Raw genomic sequence first — 18,167 nt, 5'->3', positions numbered from 1 at the left:
CAGGTACCACTGCCATTGTAGAAATTTACCATTCACAGTCAGTCATGAATAATTTATTCACTGAGTGAAAATGTCCAATTAAAGGGCAGTTACTAAAAGTGAGTGAGTTGGGGGCCTAGGTAGCTCTGTGAGTAAAGACGCTGACTATCACCCCTGGAGTCACGAGTTTGAATCCAGGGTGTGCTGAGTGACTCCAGCCAGGTCTCCTAAGCAACCAAATTGGCCCGGTTGCTAGGGAGGGTAGAATCACATGGGGTAACCTCCTCGTGGTCGCATTGGTGGGGCGGGTGGATGGCGTGAAGCTTCCACACGTGCTACGTCTCCACGTTAACGCGCTCAACAAGCCACGTGATAAGATGTGTGGATTGACGCTCTCAGACGCGGAGGCAACGGAGATTCGTACTCCACCACCCAAATTGAGTCACTACACCACCACGAGGACTTAAGAGTGCATTGGGAACTGGGCATTCCAAATTGAAAAAAAAAAAAAAAAGTATTCGGATAGTCATGTGATTCAAACATGGCGGCCCCCGTGAGGGGACCCTCCCTATGTAAAATACAGTTACTAATATGACTGGAGTCTTCATCTCATGTGACTGTTCATGATTTTATACATATGTTTAAAAATTACTATGCATTTCTTTGGGATTTTAACTTTTTTAAAGAGGGAAAAAAATGACCTTTCAAGGACGTACGAACGATGACTGATAACATCATCCATGTTCCATTAATGTTATTTTGACAACGTTTGTTTCTAACCATTACATAACATTCTCTGCTTACTCTTAAATTTTAATTATTCTATCATTGTCATTAAAGCAGTCGGGTGGAATAAGTGTGTCAATGTACAGCCTTTTATTTAGTTAATATTACAATTTTATGAGGGTTCAGTGTCATTGTTTGATCAATTTAATTTGAAAAACTCTTCAAACTATCGCTTAAAAGACCACCATAGCTGGCCAACAGCATACTGTACAAACAGTAGTGTTATAGTGATGCTGGAGCTGCATTATAGAAACATCCAAACTCCTAGAATCATATCTTAAGTTTAGCAACCATGGTGATTTCAGTTAGGATCTCATATGTTTGTCATTCATCTTAATTTAAAGGGATAGTTCACCCAAAAATTAAAATTCTCTCATCATTTACTCACCCTCATGCCATCCCAGATGTGTATGACTTTCTTTTATTCTGCAAAACACAAATTAAGATTTTAAGAAGAATTTCTCAGCTCTTTTGGTCCATACAATGCAAGTGAATTTTGAAGCTCCAAAAATCACATAGGTCAGCATAAAAGTAATCCATATGACACCAATCAATGTCTCCAAAAGTGATTTGAAAGGTGTGGGTGAGAAAGAGATCAATATTCTAGTAAATTTTTATTATAAATTCTCCCCCTGCTCAGTCAATCTCCACTTTAACTTTCACTTTCACATTCTCCTCCTTGTGTTCTTGGTGATTCATATTCTTCATGCATACGCGCCCTACTGGGCAGGGAGAAAAATGTCTAGCAAAAATGGACTTAAATATTGATCTGTTTCTCACCCACACCTATCATATCACTTCTGAAGAAATAGATTTATCCACTGAAGATATAGATTTAACCACTTGAGTCTTATGTATAACTTTTATGCTGCCTTTGTGCTTTTTGGAGCATCAACATTTTGGCACCCATTCACTTGCATTGTATGAACCTGCAGAACTGAAATTAAAAAATCTAAATTTGTGTTCTGCAGAAGAAAGAAAGTCGCACACATCTGGGATGGCATGAGGGTGAGTAAATGAGAGAATTTTCATTTTTGGGTGAACAATTCCTTTAAGAAGTTTCTATAATAGGGCCCCTGATCCCCACAATGGGATGCTGGTGTCCCAGTATCCCCACCATGCTGTTTTACTAGTTTAACCAGCAAGACTACATAGGTTAACCCATTTCACCATAATGACTGTGCTGGTCAACCAGCTTCACGAGCTAAATTGTGATGATGAACAGCATAGATATGCTGGTCCACAAGCTACACCAGCACCAAACCAATAATTACTCTAATCTACAATCAACCAATTCCCTATATAACTACCTATAACAATCTGTAACAGAAATTGACATTATAAGTTATATTCACACAAAATGTGTTCTCTGATGACACAAGCACATGCTGAAGAACAGTGGCGTGCAGTCGGCACCTTCAAACCCTTCAGAGAAGGGGTGATATAAATGGAGATTGAAAAATAATGTAAATTATGAAACGTTTTTTTTCCGTTTTTTTTTTTTTGTGCATGTGTATGCATTTAATAAATAAATCTTAATTTCATAATTAAATTTTAGTAAAAATAAATAAATAAATAAAAAGTAGTATAATCTTCAAAAAAACCTCAAATAACTCAAATGTTTTCGCATCGTTTCTCCTGTTTGACAGAGTGTAAGTGGTCCATGGCAGCCAATCAAAACGATGCTGTTGAAGAAGAACCCGATTAATGCACTGCACAACACTGCTAAAGAACACTATATGGTACAGGTGCTGGGCTCACTGCTTTTTTTAAGGTGGAGGTAAAAAATGCTGAAGTAATGCAGCTGACACGGAGAATGGCTGATTCATGTTGCAGGAGGATGAAGGTGGGAAATGTCTCTGATCCTATAGGAACAAGAATCATGGTATAGGTCCCTATGTCAGCATTTGACAACAGAGTAATACATTGTCACAGGAGGTCCACACACTCTTACTTTTAAAAACATCTCTCTTCATATATGTGGCATGACATTTCAATTTGAATGACAAAATAAGACTTTCTGCCTTGAAAAAAAATGCACCTTCATCATTTTGCGTCCGAGGAATAAAATGCTTGTGCAATAAATACACACTCTGTATACTAAAAGTCAGAGCACAGCTCTAAATTTCTTATGAATACCCCATTCTTTTGTCCTAAAAATGTCACTTTTGGTTTCTTAGAACATTAATGCTGATCCTGAAGTACGTATTGCTTAGGTAGTGTCCTTAAGTATGTTCAGAGAAGTGCAGTCAGAGCTGTTTCGCCTCACCTTAATGCGATTCACAGCCTCCTGAGCCTGCATCATGCGGACGTTTTTGGAGGGAGTCTTGTCGGAGAGCAGCTGGGTGGAGCCCAGGTAGTTAGCAGCAAAGATAATACCATCAATGAGGTCCTCTGGGTCACATGGACCTGGTACTGAGTGAGATAAAAGAACATTCCAGATAATTGTAAAAACATGCTTTGGATGTGCTATAAGAGATTTGTATAGTACATTATCTGAGGATTTCAACATGAAATAAATAACATTTAAAGGTGATGTGTATAATTTTTTTATGTTAACCCTATAAAGCCGTTCGTATCAAATATGATACACGTTTGATGGCTCCTGTTTCACTCTTTGTTCAAACTGACGAGCCAAACAACCTATGGTATGTAAGTTTCAATGTTTATATCGATCCATTTAAAATGGCGGCGGACTTGCGTGAAAAGTGACTCTTCTGTTGGAATAAAGTAATATGACATAATTTGTTTAATAAAGTAAAAGTGACAGTAATGATTATATTGTTACTGATATTTTAAAATCAGTCTTTGCTGAATATAAGCAACTTGTGTTTGGTAAAATTCTTTTATATTATTTTATTGAAAACCATGTATCAAATGTGATACAACAGGTTTTTGAGGTATATCTCTCATTCACCATTACATTCCATTACATGCCCACCACCACCACACAAAAAAAAAAAAAAAAAAAATCAATGAGCTTTGAAAATTCTGATTTTAAAAGATATATTTAAAGTGTGAACTAATATTTCTGTGTATTTTCATATATACAGCCAGCTCTGTCATTACAAAGATATCATTATTTTACATTACAAACTATTATAATGTCATCTTACATCAAGTTCCTGAGACTCAGCAAAATAAGTTTTACAATTTCCCTTTTTTAAATGTCAATTGGTGCATAAAATATAAATGAAAAAATGTTTTTTGAAAAAATTATAATTTATTCATATTGTATTAGATGTGCTGAATTGAACTACGATATATTTCAATCCATATTTACAGACCAAGAAGAGGAAGTTGTCATGGCGATCTCTCAAACATTTGGTATCTCTGAGAAGCCCAGGGAGTCATCTGATAATACCCCAAGATTTACCACTGTAGCCTATATGGGGACTATACAGGACTATACAAATGTCCTACACAAAAATGAATTGCTGGGCCTCAGGAGGATAATGGCCTTTAAAGCCTAATGTATCAAATATGATACATTAAAAAAAAAGTTGTGCAGAATTTTTTTTTACTATTTCTTTTTATAGTTTGTCTAATGGTACTAAAAACAGTTCAATGTCAAAACATTTCTAACAATTCTTTCACATGCCAGGCTTTACAAGGTTATTTTAGTTCTTGTATCCTAGCTTATTGTGCAGAGACAGCTATAAGTCATTTGTATTTGATTCCCCTGAAAAATGTAAACACTACGGATCTGTGGCAGAATCAAAACTTTACTCTGTTTGAGTGTCCCGGCATAGTGAGTTTGTCTATCTATCGGGACTATCTATCTTTTTGCATGACCAATGGAAGACAGGGGGAAGAGTTCGGGAATTCAGTTTGAACACTCTTCTGTTCTTTTTGGAATTTGGTGATGCTATTGCCACAGAAATTACACACTACACCTTTAAAGGAAACGTTAACAGACTTCTACAGTAGTTCATAGCAGCACTGAGGAAAACTAACAGAAACTAAAAGAGATTAGAGACCACTTTACCTTCTACATATGTTGGGAATGAAGCAAGACTTCTCCTTGACTGGACATAAAAGAACAAGGAAAAACAAGCAGTTATATTTAGGGATGGTCACTGTATACTGCACTTTGCTGGCACTAGTTGCATCCGTTTTATATCTTTTTGTATATATTATATATATATTGTGCAAAATATTCAATTTATTCTTACAAATGAGTTCAGAATGTTTTTCGGTGTTAACATGATTAAAGAAATAGTTCACCCAAAAATGAAAATTTACATTTAATTTACTCACCCTTATGTCATCCCAGATGTGTATGACTATCTTTCTTCAGCAGAGCACAAATTAAGATTTTTAGAAGAATATTTCAGCTCTGTAGGTCCAGACAAAGCAAGTGAACGGTTGCCAAAATTCTGAAGCTCCAAACATCCCATAGGTCAGCATAAAAGTAATCCATATGACTCCAGTGGTTAAATTAGTATCTTCAGAAGTGACTTAATAGGTGCGGGTGAGAAACAGACCAATATTTTAGTAAATGTTTACTAAAAATTCTCCTCCCTGCTCAGTCAATCTACACTTTAACTTTCACATTCTTCATTGTGTTTTTGGTGATTCACATTCTTCATGCATATCACCCTCTACTGGGCAGAGAGAAGAATTTCTAGCAAAAATGTACTTAAATATTGATCTGTTTCTCACCCTCATCTATCATATCACTTCTGAAGATATGGATTTAACCACTGGAGTCGTATGGATGCCTTTTATGCTGCCTTTGTGATTTTGGAGCGTCAATATTTTGGCACCTATTCACTTTCATTGTATGGACCTACAGAGCTGAAATATTCTTCTAAAAGTCTTAATTTGTGCTCTGCTGAAGAAAGATAGTCATACACATCTGGGATGGCATGAGGGTGAGAAAATGATGAGAGAATTTTCATTTTTGGCTGAACTATTCCTTTACTCTCAAATTTTGAATTTGCCTCAAAACACATTTTTTTCTTTTCAAATGTGGTGCATTTAATTTCACTTTAAGGTGTTCAGCTTCTATTTCAAGGCAAGAAAACAAAATGATTTAAAACATTTTTTTATGCTATTAGCAATAGTCCAATGAACCATGCAATCACAAAAATAATTTTTTGAAAGGGTAATAATGGATCTTGTCATGCCAAATTGTTAGTGTCAAACATATTGAAGCATATTTAAAATGTTATGAGTACAAATTATGTAACATTTAAAAGTTGCTTCATCTTTCCTCTCTTCCAAAGAATAACATTTATATGGCTAAATTATTTTTACATAAATATTAAGGCAAAGGAGAAATACACTGTTTTAAACTTTAATCTGGTCCAGCTAATCTATTAAAATGGTATCTTAGATAATTTATATCAGCTCCTAAATCACGCTGGCACACACAGGGTACACACAGAGCCAGTAATGTATGTCCTGTAATACATGTCTGATTATTGCCAATACTATTAAAGAATAATATGATTTCAGCAGATTTTCAGAGGTTTATTGACAGCCTCCTACCTCTTTAATGGCTGGAGATGGAGACTCAAAACTATCACTCCCCTCATGTGATGGCAGGTGACGGGTGGATGACTCCGCCCCCTGTGGGGAGGTGGAGCCTGAGCCTGGAGACTGGAGAACAGAGACACATTAATATTGCATGCATGCTTTACAGTCTATTAATTTGGACACCATGTCTGAAGAAACACAAATAGTACATACATGGATGTATACAGCAAGGCTTTTATTATTATTCTCAACGAAACTATTAAAAGATTAAAACTGGAAGTGAAAAAACATTTGTTTAAAATGTGAGTTACTATAAATGTGCACTAAAAATGAATAAACTCCAGATACAATTTCAGACAAAATGACTTTTGCTTTTACACTACAATCAATGTTGGATGGTCAGATATAATTAATCTCTCAAGCCTGACTTTAGACTATCATTATATTGTCAAAAAGAACCATTCAAATAGACAAGAAGCATTTGATCCAATATAACTAGCCACAGTTTGCTTACTGCATTTTCTGACAGCTTGTAGTAGTGTTATCATAGGCAGATGGAACAATTTGTGCTGCTGTGTTATTATGGAAGAACAATTCATTTTCCCAACAAAATAAAAACTATATGAACAAATTAAAACTAAACTGAAATTTACAATCAAAAAACATTGTGAAATAAAAATGTAAAGGCAAAGCACTGAGGTAGGTTAAAACAAAAGGGAGTTATACAATAAATCATTGTGCACAAATTTGATACAGTTTGAAACTGCCAAGTTCTGTCAGAGGTACTGTTGTTGGCAGTAGATTTTGTCTGACAGCAGATAAAAAAAAAAAGCCAACAATCTCCATCTACATTGTCCATTGCAATCTTGAGTAGATGTATAGCTCTCTCTAGACAAGAAGTGAACTAAGCCTTACATCTCTGAAAAGGGCATGTCAGAAATGTGAAATACTGAGCTAGAGAACAAATTACCCACACCCTTAATAACCACGGAGCAGTAAAAATGAATATTAAAACCTATTGTTGTTAATGGTTTGTCATCATAATGTAGTACAAATACTACACAGTCCCACACTGTAGCTCCATTACAACAGTCAGATATGCAGAATGGAATGGAAAAGCTTTTTTACTTTATCCTATAAATAAATATTTATTTTATCTTACACGTTAATGTAACACTTTTGAAGTATGAAAACCTTCAGAGATAACCCCTGAGCATATTTACACATTTAGCTCCTCACCTCATCACCATGGTGACGATCTACCTCATACATCCAGACATTTTCCATGTCAATACACAATTCTGAAAGCTCCAGTGGGAAAAACAATGCTTTGTCTTAAGTTATACCGAGTAAGTCAAGTGCTACAGCAGATGTTGCTCTTTGGATAGGGTACAAGATATAAGAACAACTTAAGAGGCTCTTTCTCTGTCATCAAACTTAAACAGATGAGCTCATAATGGCACCAGACAACAGGGTTGAACACAGCTTCAGTTACAGCCCTACCTGGAAAAACTGTTCCTGGAGCAGCTGCCCTCAAAGTTCATATTTGAGACCACCGGACCACTCATTTCCATGATAATAAAATACTCGATTGTTCTGTAAAATGCTTGGCATGATGGTGATGACAGCAGTATTGAGATCAGAGATTCATTCTTCTAAAAATTAAAAACTGTTTACTCATAACAACTAAATGGAAAAAAAATTGTGTTTTATGAGTTAAGATCATTCTAGGGAACAGAACCATTCCTAACTGAAGAATCTGAAATATACAGAACATACTGTATACTGTATATTTAGCCCTGACCATTTATTACCATAATATTATTTAACCTACTACATGCATCTTTTTCTTACTGACAGGAAAAATGATAATTATATGGCTAAATCCAAAGCTCTACCTGGAAAAACGGTTCATGGAACAGATCCCCTTAAGAATTATTTTCCTAAACCACAACAATACAGTGTCATCCTGTTTAAAATCACTCAGACATTGCTGTTAAAGTCTCAATCATGTTAGCAGGTGGAATAAGCAGCACTAATTAACTTGGCTAATAGTACTTGAAGTCACTGTTAGTAATTGACTTGCTTTTGACTTTCTATTTGACTCTCTTCATTTATCACATACTTAAATATACTAAACACTTTCCCCATACATTGAGCTTGTACAACAGAGTATAATACGTATAAATAAGTAGCAGTGTGAAGCACTTTAAGCATTAATGCAGGGCGAGGGAAAAAGCTGTTTCTCTTCTCTGGTGTTACATGAACCTTCCTGAATTATTTACAGGCCGTCTCTTTCTGTGTCTCTTGACTGCACTAAATAAATCATATTGTGGAGGAGAAAAATATCAGGCTTCCAATGAAATGTCAAATTCTGAAAACAACATAGAATGGCAGTGGGCAGGATACCACTGATCTACGTTAAGCATAACTTTAATAGGAAATCCGGGATGTCTGAAACTCCTTCTGGGGATGTTTAAAACTCTAAAAAGACAAACTCCACGCCAGCTACTGTCTATGGTGCTGAAAACAGCTTTAACAAGCCTAAAATGGTTTGCTGGACTTGGTCTCCCAGCCTGGCAGAGCAGCTTTTCAGCTGGTTTAGCTCGTCGGGTTCCTACAAGTGCCCCAAACCCCCCTAAACCAGCAAACCAGACCAGCCTGACCAGGCTGGAAAACCAGCAAATCAGATTAGGCAAGTTTCACCTAAGGTCTGACCTTTCGTTGGGCCAGTCACATCAAGCTATAGCACACTCATAATATATAAACGAATGGTCAAAACATGTCAGAATTTGCGAATAAACTGTTTCCATCACCTTAATGCGCATTTTAATGAATGCAAAACTCTGGAAAATCCACCTCCTCCTAGTGCATTACATTTTAAGCATATTTAGAGAGTTTATTCACATGTGAAACATTTCCATTCAGGCTTTCTTATGCTAAATTTTAAAATAAGCATAAAAATAGTTGGATGGAAAGCCAGCTAGTTAGATCAACATCCAGTGAGCAGACAGAAACCCCTTGTTGATGAGAGAGGTCATCGGCAAATGACCAGACTGGTTCGAGCTGACAGAAGGATATGGTAACTCAGATAAACACTCTGTACAGTTCTGTGCAGAATAGCATCTCAGAATGCACAACACGTCAAACCTTGAGGCGAATGGGCTACAACAGCAGAAGACCATGTCAGGTTCCACTTCGGTCAGCCAAGAACAGAAAGCTGAGGCTGCAGAGGGCACATGCTCACCAATACTAGACAGTTGAAGACTGGAAAAACTTAGCCTGGTCTGATGAATCTCGATTTCTGCTGAGGCACACAGATGGTAGGGTTAGAATTTGGCACCAACAGCATGAATCCATGGATCCATCCTGCCTTGTGTCAACAGTCCAGGATGGTGGCGGTGGTGTAATAGTATGGGCAATGTTTTCTTGGCACACTTTGGCCCATTAACACCAATCAATCATCGCTTGAATGCCACAGCCTATGAGTATTGTATCTTCTAATGGCTACCATGTCACAAAGCAAGTCGTCTCAAACTGGTTTCATGAACATGACAATGAGTTCACTGCTCTTCAGTGGCCTTCCCAGTCATTGGATCTGAATCCAATAGAACACCTTTGGGATGTGGTAGAATGGGAGATTCACAGCATAAATGTACAGCAGACAAATCTGCAGAAATAGTGTGATGCAATCATGTCAACATGGACCAGAATCTCAAAGGAATGTTTCTAACATCTTGTGGAATCCATGCCATGAAGAATTGAGGCTGTTTTGTAGGGAGACCCTACCCAGTATTGGTATAGTTTTCCTAATAAAGTGCTCAGTGAGTGTATATCTCTATCATCTACACAATCATTTACTACTTCAGCTATAATTGCAGTGTGTGGTGGCTTGTGTCTTTTTAAAAAGCCACTGGGGTTTTTAAATTAAGTGCAACTCTTTCTTTTTCTCAGAATGCCACAGAAAAGTTGTTCACTCTCGCCAGAGTGCCAAAACCCCTCTTTCCCGAAGAACTGCCACTAAATGAGGCCCTGTGCTCATGAATACAACACAGATAAACAATGGTGATTAATTAACACTGCCAAAATAGGCAACAGAGGAATTTAGCTTTTTGTGTCTTGTAAAAAAATTATATGTTTGTTCAGCAAGACAAGATTATGTGTATTTTTATAATGTGTTGGTAATAGACAATTTGACAGATTCAACTGAGATTGATTACAATTATGCAGCACTGAATCTATTAATTATGTAAATGGAAAATATAAGGTATAAAAAAACCATGTACACAGAATGAAATGATAACATTAAGTTATAATACTAACCGTGGGCACAATTGAATGGCATGTACTCATTATGTTAATCTGTTATTAAAAGTTTTTATTGATTCCATATATACATATACATATATATATATATATATATATATATATATATATATATATATATATATATATGTATATGTATATATATAAAATAATAATAATAATAAAAAAATAATAATACAATATTTGGAATCACATTATATTATTTACAACCCTTCCTCCCGAACATTAACCACCCCACCACCCAACACAAACAGATACCCCAGTGGTCAAATACAATTGACAAAGACACACAAACAGACAATAAAACAGAAGAAAATATTTAGAAATACATTTAAAAAAAGTATATGTTCAAAAACAAAAAGGCTACAACATACACATTTAAAACAACACGTCTCCCTCCACTGCCCCTTCCCGAGAGCCCTCCAAAAAGGCCAAATAGCTGCCCCACCTCCTGATGAACATATCTATGTTGCCTAGCCTTCTATATGACAACTCTTCCCAAGCTGCCACTATGCCAATCTCCTCACACCACTCACGAAACGAGGGGGCTCCAGCTGACTTCCATCCTCTAAGGATAACCTGTCTGTCCACCATAACACCAGTCAGGATCCAATTCTTCATGTACTTATCTCCTACATCAATGACTGCCCCGTCACCCAAAATACAGAGCCTGGGGCAAAAGGAGATCCGAGTGCCCAATACGTCACCCATAAAATTCTGGACCCTCAACCAGAACTCCTGTTTCTTACAACACTCCCAAAAAACATGGGTGGTGTCTCCATCTTCTAAACGGCATCGCCAGCTGGTGGGTGTGTCCTTAAGACTAAGCCTATACAATTTAGAAGGGGTCCAATAAAATCTATGTAGAATCATAAATTGCATAAGGCGCACCCTTGCATCTCTAGATGCAGACTTGACATTTTTAAGAATCCTAGCCCACACTCCCTCCTCCAAAAACAAATTTAAATCTTCCTCCCATAATCTTTTGAGATCATTTAAAGCTACGTCCCCAAGACTCTGAATTAGCAGATAGTAATACACTGATGCCTCATGACCTTTTCCAAAAGCAGTAATCACCACTCCCAGAGTATGTGCCGCACTAGGGGGGTGCGTGCCACTCCCAAAAACAGAGCAGAGTAGGTGGCGCAGCTGTAAATACTTATAAAATTGAGATCTGGGAATCCCAAAATTTTGAACCAAATTTTCAAAAGGTCTCAATACTCCACTCTCATATAGGTCACCGAGTGTATTAACCCCCCTCCAATCTGACAGAAACAGAAAGGGGACTTATTAATGCACAGTTTAGGGTTCTGCCATATGCTCGAGGCTACGTTTAAATAAATATCAGAATTAAACACTCTGGACACTTTTGTCCATATCGAGTGTAAATGCAAAATAACAGGGTGTGACTTAACTTCTCTGATTAATTTGATTGAAAGGCTTTGCAGAGGTGAGATAGGGGCAAGAGCTTCCTTTTCAATACAAAACCAGGGAGGGGCTCTCTCAGGTGGAAGCGACCAATGAGCCAAATGTCTGAGACCGAATGCATAATAATAAAACAAAATCTTGGGTAGGCCTAACCCACCTTTGTCAATCGGCCTATGTAACTTATTGAAATTTAACCTGGCACGCTTACCATTCCAAATGAAGGACTTCGCTATGCTAATCACATTGCTTGAAATAAGAGAGGGGGACATCTATAGGGAGAGATTGTAACAGGTAGTCGAATTTTGGAATACAATTCATTTCAATTACATTAACCTTCCCAATCATCGATAAGTTTAATGAAGCCCACCTGTCCACATCATTCGAAAACCTTTTTATTAAGGGATCAAAATTAACTCTGACTAAATCAGACAAATTTGCTGGGAATAAAATTCCCAAATACTTAATGCCCTGTTTGGGCCACTGGATGGCGCCCAGCTGGAAGGCCATTACTGGACAGTACGCTGACAAAGCCAAAACTTTGGATTTAGACCAACTGACTTTGTATCCTGAGAACTTGGAAAAGGAATGAATAATTCTGTGGAGGCAAGGCATAGATCTAGTGGGGTCGGAGACAAATAATAAAATATAATCTGCGTAAAGCAGAAACTTATGCGCCACACCTCCCGCCACCACCCCTGGAAAATTATCCTCCTTTCTTATCGCGGCTGCTAATGGTTCCAGGGCAAGACTGAACAATAATGGGGAAAGAGAGCAACCCTGCCGAGTGCCCCTATTCAGAGTAAAATAATCTGAAATTAATCCATTTGTTTGTACCACTGCTACAGGGTGTCTATAAAGTAACTTAATCCAACCAATAAATGTACTCCCGAACCCATACATTTCCAAAATCTTAAAAAGATAATCCTATTCTACCATATCAAACGCCTTTTCGGCGTCAAGTGAGATGGCAGCGACCGGAGACTAATCATTCGCTACTGACCACATAATATTGAGGAGACGCCTGATGTTATCAGAAGAGCTGCGGCCCCAAATAAACCCCACCTGATCTATATGTATAAGAGATATCATAATCTTACTTAATTGGTTAGCCAAAATTTTTGACAACATTTTTACATCTAGTTGGATCAGGGAGATTGGACGGTAACTTTTACACTCGCTTGGATCTTTGTCCTTTTTAAGAATCAGACTGATCCGGGCTTGTGTCATGGTTGGAGGAAGCTTTCCATTCTTTAATGATTCAGTATAAACTTCTAACAAAATTGGAGCCAGTTCTGTAGCATAGGATCTAAAAAATTCTGCGGCAAAACCATCTGGCCCCGGAGCCTTGCCAGTAGGTAGGGACTTAATCACCTCATCAAGCTCCTCCATGGTTATCTCAGAGTTTTTTTGCTCAGTCATCAGTTTAGGAAGATCAATTGGTTCCACAAAGTTTCTAATATCTTCATTAGTAGACGGAGATGTATATAAAAAATGCCACTCTCTGCCCTCCTCATGCTCAGGAATTCCAACAATTCGAACGTTATTCCCGCTGGCGTATTAGCGGTTAATTCCCTCTCCGAAGACCCAAGACAATCAATTCGTCTCTCAACATCAGTCACTCTTGTAACTAACTCAGAGAATTTTATTTCCATCGCCGTAATCGATCGACATATTACAGCGAGATCCTTCAAGTCAGCAAGAACCTTCGTCAGCATCACCAACATGTTGGACAACTGACGCTGGATCTCCTCTCCCGCCATGGCATCCAAATCGAGTCTCCGGTCTGTAGGCCTGTCGGGGCTTTCATCCTGAACACGTAAGTGTCTTTTAATGTCTCCAGAGCCTGAGGATTTTGACTTCTTTGCCATGTTTTGCCTCAAAGAGCAAATGTGCAACTGGGTGTATCAAATTTCACCAGATTATAACATGAAAATAATAAAAACAATTTTTTGCAAAGTGCGCAGAGCTCGTCGCTCACACGTCTGCTTCTCGCATGGTGTCACGTGACCCCCCTACTCATTATGTTAATAAAAAGGGTAATACTTAGCTAATGTGGAGAAAAAGAGAAAGAGAGATGTTATAAAGAGAACGAAGAAAGAGGAAGGTGGGCCGATCTGATTTTGAAGTAAATCAAGTAATGACATGGTAATTTCGCTGCCTTTCTTATACCAAGTGCTCATTTTTCTCTGTCTCTGGTATTTTTAGACAATGCCTGTTGTGGTTGAGAAGCAGGACAGCTCCATTTGCACGCGCTGGTCATGTGTAGCACTCACAGAATACCGATGAGCTCTCCAGGCTACGGATAAGGAGTGCCATTCTATGAGTGTGAGCATTCTTCATTTTCTAGGACATATAATTTGTTTGCAGGAGTGGCAGGCACCACTTATGAGAAAGAGGCAAGCATGTGCCACTGTTCTCTCTAGAAAAGAATAGTGATAGAGTGGTAAAGTTATGACCAGTGCAATGACACGATTCACCCTGTGAGACAGCCTAGGAAAACAACAACGCATTGTACACTTTTTGCCTGAGCAAATTTGTAAAAAAAAATATATATATTTTGGTGCACCTGCTACAAAGACATAACAATGTACTTTATTATTGCAGATATAAGCTATATATATCACTATAATAATTTTAACAATAGTTCTCTGAACATGATCAATCTATAATAAGTGGTTGGCTAATATGGGTTTTTAAATGGCTGATGGGTGATATAATACTGATATATAACATTTAGTGATAAAAGAGATATGCAAAGAACAGTGTTAAAGTTTAATTTGTGTTTAAGTTTTATGCTTTGGTTCTGTGTAAATGAAATGTCACATCTGAGCCGCATTGCAGCAGTCATGAAACTCAGCGTGCATCTTGTTTTCAGTTGGTTACACACAAAAATCATACTGTAGTCTTTGTGCAGAGCAAATGCGGTTATATATTGTTAAATATATATAAGGAAGATTAATCACAATTCAGTAGGCAAATAGATGTAATAAGACCAATAGCAATTCAGTATACAAATGTTACCATAATGTCATCGTTGTCTGTTAAATTTTGAATGTTGAACATTCTATCAACGTAAGTCGATGGGAGACTTTTGAACATACATGTAATTCTTAAATTTCATAAAGTATTATGTTTGAGAAAAAAAAATTATAACTAGGGCTGAAATAATCTACAGAACAAAGTTTGTAAGTCTGTATGGCTGAATTAATTGTATATGTTGGGGTTTTAGATCAAACACCTAACCAAAATGTTTGAGGTATATCCATAATGTGATGCATTTCCAGAACTGTAATTAACACTGTTGTTAACTGGCCAAGCAGCCATGATTATCAGCTGATGCCCACATATTGGTCTGTCATTACCAACAATGTCTTTATTCTAAATTGCATTATAACTATGCTTTAAAAACAGTGAAAGACAGAGCAGTGACGACAGAATAAAAAAAAAAAAAGCCAGACATCACACATGATTCAGCTCATACTCACATCACCCCCCAGAGATGGCTGGAGGTCAGATTCTGCTGTAGGGCTCAGGTCCTGCCTCATTACCCAGATGGGTTCTTTGGGCTCATCAGGTGTGTAAGGTGAGCGAACTGTCCTTGTCTTCACCTCCTCTATTGCCTCTTTGATGTCCTTAATAGCCAGTGAGATTGCGTCTCTCTTTTCACGGTTGCTTTTCACTGAAGCTGGCTCTTCTGAGGGGCTTCTGAGGGGCTGCTCTCCACTCTCTACTTCACTCTCTGGCTCTGGGGGTTTGATCTCTTCCGTTTGGCCGTGGGCCTGGTGCTCAGACTCGGGCCACTCTTCTTCCACCTCCCCATCCTTGTCCAGGCCCATCGCAACACGATCAAGGCTCTGCGAGCTAAGACTCTCCTTCACCTCAGCCACAATCTGGTCAATGTCTTCGTCCTGCTCGCAGCTGTCAGCGCGGGGGTAAGGGGCAAACTCTGCTTCCTTTTCTGGACTGTCCGACTCCCCATCAGATCGCTCGTCATAGTGGTGGAGCCTGGAACCAACGGTCTCCTGCTGCTGGTACAAGTCATTCTCTAAGAGTCTGAATTCCGCCCTACACTGCTGTGGAGTCTGTCCCTCAGCTTTGGTCAAGGGGGCGTCTGATATCTCTTCATAAACGTGGTCCTGGAGGGTGTATTCAGCATAAGGCTCAGAGTAGGGCTCGTCTTCTGCTGGTCCACCCTCACAGGTCTCTCCTGCCCCAGTGGGACTGCGGTACATGGGCTGAGTGTAAACATAATTGGAGTAGTTGGGGTTTAGCATCTCTGCGTCACGGCTCTGTGGCCTCTCAGCATTGGGAAGGGGCTCTCGAGGTAGCGGTGGTGGCTGAGGGGGATACTGGGGCTGGGGGTAAGCTGGACCACCGTGCTGTTGCTCTGACTCTGCGCTCTCTGTGTACTCTTCAGCTTCGGGACGCAAAGGGATGCCATATGTGGTTTCATCCTCCGGTTCAGCTTCCAGAGCCATGACCGCATCCCCTTCTGCCCGGTCCGTGTGGTTGTGGAAGCCACTCTCGGTGCTGGCAGATCGGGCCAAAGCGCTGCCTCCTTCTCCCTCATCCTCTTCGGCTTCCTCTGGCTCTCTGGTAGATGGCATAGGCTGTGTTGGGGAACTAAGTTGTTGTTGTTGATGCTCCAGTCTTTGCTGTTCAGCTATCTCTGCTTCTCTCCGTTGCCTCTCTCGCTGTCTTTGTCTCTGCTGCTGCGCCCGCAGTCGGGCCTCGTTGTCCCCCTGTCTGCGGTAACGTGTCACTGCAGGTCGCGGTATGGGCTGCAGAACAGGCTGCTGCTCTGCTTCACCCTCTTCAACTGGCCTCCTTGGAGCATATCTGCGGTTTGTCCCTCCATTGGATCCATCGTACCTGCGGTAGTGCGGGGCCCCCTGCTGTTGGGACTGGTGGTGATTGTTCTCTGTACCATGGCTGCTGTGGTGGTTGCGGGAGCGACCAGAACGAGAGCTGCCATCTCCATTTTCATGGCGTCTACGGTGGGATGAAGGGGGCTGCTGGCCCTCAGGGCCCCTGCGCTCCAGGTCTGCCTCTGCCACATCTCTCAACTCCTGGCTGTGCGGCGCCTCCTGGTGGCTCATGCTTGGAACAGGACAGAGTCTACACACAGAACATTACTTCTCCCAGGCAGGGCTCCACTTTTTAACCTTAAATAAAACCTGCAGAAATCCAAAACAAAACAGATATAAACCTTAAAACAGCTCATCTCATTGAGAAAGATTAATGAAACTGTGTAATGAAAGTACATTAGTAAATATATGTGAAACTAATAGTCAAAATAAAAACATTAAACATATAATTAATATAAAGGTTACAGCAATGCATTAGAACATGCTTGGGTTTCATAGGACTACAAAAACTGTCTGGGCTTCATTAATTCTGAAAAAAATGTGAGTGGTGAAAACCGTAACTGTAAGACAGAGCAATAAGAAAAGTAATGCATGCCTTAGTTATCACCACTAATTAAGACTAGTTCACTTATAGTCAAATTTTCTTTGACAGTTTTAAAATTACCAGGGAGAAAAAAACAACCATTAGCCTTGTTGTTGCAGATGTTTGCACAGAGTGATATTTACTATGGTGCCATAGAAACAAGCACGGAATTAGTATCAGATCAAGATCAGCTGCCTCTGTAGTTTATGTAAAAAGATGTCAGCATATGTTGGTTAAACAATATTCATCCATACTCCAGTCTAAATGTATGAAACTGAGAATTATGTATGGTAGCACAATTGAAGTATATCTACCTCTCTATATTAAGAGTTCACGACAACTCACTACGCAGACCTTTTGTGACTTCATAATAGTCAGTAAAAGGAGGATCTCCTTTAGCATCTAAGGCAATGATACAATAACATTAACTGACATGCCCTACTGCTGACATCAGCTATGAGTAGGGAAGCACCACAAAACATTTTGAATAAGAAGATTATGCAATTATTTTAATAAGATATTTAATATGAAATATAGCATGACATATTAAAATGTCATACTATCTGACCTGCCATATTTACACATTAATCTCTTTACTTCTTTTCCTGTCTCAATGAGCTCCTGAGGGAATTCCTGTGCATTAGGTATACAGGCAAAAGGTAGCACTATTATCTAGACTAGACTGTAAATGTGTCCTACTTCTACAATTCTTG

General features: G+C 38.9%; 1 protein-coding gene across 6 annotated transcripts in view; it reads right to left on the bottom strand.

Moving 5' to 3' along the window:
- The window catches only part of apba1a (amyloid beta (A4) precursor protein-binding, family A, member 1a), an 89,300-nt gene that overhangs the window by 15,765 nt on the left and 55,368 nt on the right, over positions 1-18,167 (bottom strand). For all 6 annotated transcript variants that reach the window (XM_051681044.1, XM_051681056.1, XM_051681049.1 and 3 more), the window contains 4 exons: positions 15,489-17,180; positions 6,262-6,372; positions 4,754-4,793; positions 3,035-3,180 (listed from right to left, as the gene is read on the bottom strand). In XM_051681044.1, the coding sequence (XP_051537004.1) occupies positions 3,035-3,180; positions 4,754-4,793; positions 6,262-6,372; positions 15,489-17,102 (1,911 nt within the window). In that variant the 5' untranslated portion in view covers positions 17,103-17,180. The remainder of the gene's footprint in view (positions 1-3,034; positions 3,181-4,753; positions 4,794-6,261; positions 6,373-15,488; positions 17,181-18,167) is intronic.

This window comes from Myxocyprinus asiaticus, chromosome 3, assembly GCF_019703515.2.
Source record: "Myxocyprinus asiaticus isolate MX2 ecotype Aquarium Trade chromosome 3, UBuf_Myxa_2, whole genome shotgun sequence".
Lineage (NCBI taxonomy): Eukaryota > Metazoa > Chordata > Actinopteri > Cypriniformes > Catostomidae > Myxocyprinus > Myxocyprinus asiaticus.
Note: the sequence above shows the minus strand (reverse complement) of the source record. Positions and strands in the feature narration are given on the sequence as shown.